General features: G+C 39.6%; 1 protein-coding gene across 1 annotated transcript; it reads left to right on the forward strand.

Annotated features, from left to right (window-relative positions):
- The first annotated feature begins 576 nt into the window (after positions 1 to 576).
- On the forward strand, positions 577 to 2,007 carry LOC115118959 (trace amine-associated receptor 13c-like). Its single transcript, XM_029647683.2, has one exon. The coding sequence runs from the start codon at positions 621 to 623 to the stop codon at positions 1,578 to 1,580; it is 960 nt and encodes a 319-aa protein (XP_029503543.1). The 5' UTR covers positions 577 to 620; the 3' UTR covers positions 1,581 to 2,007.
- The last annotated feature ends 2,215 nt before the right edge of the window (positions 2,008 to 4,222 follow it).

Consider the following 4,222-nt stretch of genomic DNA (forward strand, 5'->3'; position numbering starts at 1 on the left):
TATGTCATTTACAAAATAGCCTCCAATACGTTACTCAATAAATTGGATGCAGTCTATCACAGTGCCATCTGTTTTGTTACCACCCACCACTGGCCAGCTGACATATGATGTGCCGTAGTGTCTCCTGAGGTTGTGGATTATGTTCCAAACTGAGCACTGACAAAACCCAAACCACTTAGTCTGCATAGTTATCCTATTTCCCATTAAAATAGCCTTTGAGTGACCAAAACATCACCCATACTATATTTTCCCCTTTAAAATGCTCAGTTGAGAAAATGTACCTTTTCTAACTATCAGTAAGGCTTCTAACTGTCAGTAAGGTTGAAGGACAGGCAAGGTGGGCAGAGAAACTTCCAATCCTGTCACACATTACATCATGCTTTCACAAATGATTTATTTAACCAACCATTGTTTTATGTGTGTGTGTGTGTGTGTGTGTGTGTGTGTGTGTGTGTGTGTGTGTGTGTGTGTGTGTGTGTAGAGAGACACTGGGGAGGGGAGTGTCTGTCAGTGAATCAGGGATAAATAGAGAGGCAGAGCTCAGAGTTTGTCAGAAGGCGGACCTGACAGGGTCACATACAGGACCAAGCAGGACCTCAGCATTTTGACCTTTATTACAAATGGAGGAACATGAAGATGTTCAATACTGTTTTCAAGACAGAAACTCTTCTTGCAGAAAGGCTTTGCTATGGACATCTATCTACATAACACTGTACATCTTCTTCTCATTGATTTCAGCAGTTACAGTATTTTTGAACCTACTGGTGATCATCTCCATCTCTCACTTCAAGCAGCTCCACACTCCAACCAACCTGCTCATCCTCTCTCTGGCTGTGTCAGATTTCCTGGTGGGATTGATTGTGATACCAATAACAACGGTAGCAGTAATGGAACCATGCTGGGGTTTTGGGGAATATTTCTGTGTGTTTTATTTCTACCTCACTTGTTTATGTGCTTCTTTATCTCTGGGCAATTTGGTCTTGATATCTATTGACCGCTATGTTGCTGTGTGTGATCCCTTATTGTACCACTCTAAAATAACAATAACAAGAATGATGTGTTGTATATCCATTACCTGGTGTTGTTGTATCATATATTATGCTGCTACTGTAAACATTTTTGTAAATGTACAGGTACCAAGTAGGTGTTTGAAAGAATGTTTGATCGTTGAAGGAATAACCTGGGGTACTGTAATTGATCTTGTAATTACAATGGTTGTCCCGTGCTCTATTATTATAACACTTTATATGAAAATCTTTGTGGTGGCCAGATCACAGGCCAGAAAGGTATTTTCTAAAGAGGCTGCCAGTGTGTCTGGTGTTAAAACTGTACAGGCAAATAAGTCTGAGAGAAAAGCAACAAAAACTCTAGCTATTGTTGTTTTCACCTATCTAAGCTGTTGGATTCCATTTCATTTGTATTTACTTTTTCTTTTAATTGACAATTTATCGTCATTCATCATCAGCTTTTTGCCACTTCTTAATTCCTTAATTAATCCAATAATTTATGCTTTCTTTTATCCATGGTTCAAAGTGACAGCTAAGCGTATTTTAACTCGGGTGAAGTTAAGGCGTTCATAGTTCCTATGTTTTTATTCATAAGTTTGACAAACACAGGTTAGATATAGTCATGTTATACTGTTATGTTGTAATTGCCTCATTCATGTAACAATACGCTGACATTACTTATCTCTGTGTTGTCATAATAGATACATGTGATGTTGATACAGAATGATTTGACTGGTTTGGAAAGGAATGACTTGGAGAAGGCATAAGAAGGCATTAACTTGTTTTGTTAAAGACATTGTAATAAATTTGGGGTGTATATTCCAAATGCCAAAGTCTCTGGTTGATGCATGTTATTAATGATAAATGGTGTGTAAGATTTCTGAAAGTACATTTTGTGGACGTCATGGATCATTCCATATGTTCTTTAACATCACCCTCTAGTAGGTCATATGATTGAGTGTAGTCTGGCCCAGGAATGTGAAAGTGAATGGAAAGGATCTGTAGCAACGAACCGCCCTTGCTGTCTCTGCCTGGACGGTTGCCCTCTCTCCCCTGGGATTCTCTTCCTCTAACCCATTACAGGGGCTGGGTCACTGGCTTACTGTTGCTCTTCCATGCAGTCCCTAGGAGGGGTGCGTCACTTGAGTGGGTTGATTCGCTGACGTGGTCTTCCTGTCTGGGTTATTGCCCCCCCTCCAGTTGTGCCGTGGCGGAGATCTTTGTGGGCTATACTCGGCCTTGTCTCAGGATGGTACGTTGGTGGTTTAAGATATCCCTCTAGTGGTGTGGGGGCTGTGCTTTGGCAAAGTGGGTGGGGTTATATATTGCCTGTTCGGGCCCTGTTTGGGGTATCATCGGATGGGGCCACAGTGTCTCAGCCTCCAGTATTTATGCTGCAGTAGTTCATGTGTCTGGGGGCTAGGGTCAGTCTGTTATATCTGGAGTATTTCTCCTGTCTTATCCGGTGTCCTGTGTGAATTTAAGTATGCTCTTTCTAATTATCAGCTGTGCTGCTGCTCTAGTTTAATCTGTTCTGCCTGCGGCTATGGAACCCTGACCTGTTCACCAAACGTGCTACCTGTCCCAGACCTGCTGTTTTCAACTCTCTAGAGACAGCAGGAGCAGTAGAGATACTCTCAATGATTAGCTACGAAAAGCCAGCTGACATTTACTTTGGAGATGCTAACTTGTTGCACCCTCGACAACTACTGTGGTTATTATTATTTGACCATGCTGGTCATTTTTGAACATTTGAACATTTTGGCCATGTTCTGTTATACACCTGCATTGCTTGCTGTTTGGGGTTTTAGGCTGGGTTTCTGTACATATATCAGCTGATGTAAAAAGGGCTATATAAATACATTTGATTTTTTTTATTGGACAAAATGCCTTGAAAAAGTGCAGTAACGTTTACATGTAAAACACTGCATGATATCAGATTACGTCCTGGTCTCACTCAATGGTGTATTGTAGTAGTTGATGGTAAAATGCAACAAGATGCAAATATGGGTAACCCTTTATAAACGCATTCAGTAATAAACCATTTGTAAGGTATTTACAGTTTGTTCACCATTTGTCATTAATATTAAGCCCACATTAGTTAAATGTTAGTCAGCTAGGTATTCTCACATTTATAAATTACTACTATATGCATTAATGATTAAACACAATAATGCAGGAGACCACAGCAGACCATTTTCCTTTAAACATTAGCTTTTTGACCATGGCTCTCATATTTGATGGCCTGTCCATTTCCTCCATATAGTGAACATAATCCATAGAGTTGTAACATCCAGTGAAGAAAACTGCAAAGGTTTGTAAAGTTTTGAATCTTCAACCTTGATGGATTGGAGCTGCTGAGAGCTTTCTCAATTTAAGCTGTGGCAATTTTATACTAGTCTCCAAAGTGTTTTTTCAGAAGCCTTTTGTCTTCTGCATATTGTCTGTCAGCCTCCATATATTGACAACTGCGGACTAGATGTCTTGGTTGTACTACGATGAATTGCTCTAAAAAAGTACAGCCTGTCTTTGCTGTTCTCACTCCTGCCTTCAATAGCATGTTTTTTTTTTTGCATTTTCCAATTAAGAACATTCAAAACAAAAGTGAAAAGATATTAGACAACGATAGGACAAAGTGACAGTAACAGACGAGCATAACAAAAAGATAATATTAATTATAATTATATATACAAACATACAATAAGAAAAACAATAATAACGAGACATTGGATCACCTGCCGTAGGCTACATATTATACGTTACATGTGAAACATTATGTGAGGATTATATATAGATTCAATCAATGAGATGTGGAGGGAGATTCTCCATATAGTCAATAAAAGGTTGCCAAATTCTGTAAAATGTCTTTAACTTATTCCTCAAGCAGTAAGTGATTTTCTCCAAAGGGATACAACTATTAACTTCCGATAGCCACATTGCAACTGGCAGGGAGGAATCCAATTTCCATTTCAAGGCAATACATTTCTTGGCAATCGCTAGCAATATTTCTGTTAGCTTTATAGTATGGCTTTGCCTAAGATTGGTGTTAGTAAAGTTACCCAGTAGACAGACCTCCAGGTCTAAAGGGAATGCAACCCCGTGGGTTGAGGGTATGGTATCGCATACCCCCTGCCAGAAACCGTGGAGTTTTGAACACTGCCAAGTGGAATGGAGGAATGTTCCTTCATCTGAGCCAAATCTAAAACATAGGGAGG

Source organism: Oncorhynchus nerka, linkage group LG1, assembly GCF_034236695.1.
Source record: "Oncorhynchus nerka isolate Pitt River linkage group LG1, Oner_Uvic_2.0, whole genome shotgun sequence".
In the NCBI taxonomy this organism is placed as follows: domain Eukaryota; kingdom Metazoa; phylum Chordata; class Actinopteri; order Salmoniformes; family Salmonidae; genus Oncorhynchus; species Oncorhynchus nerka.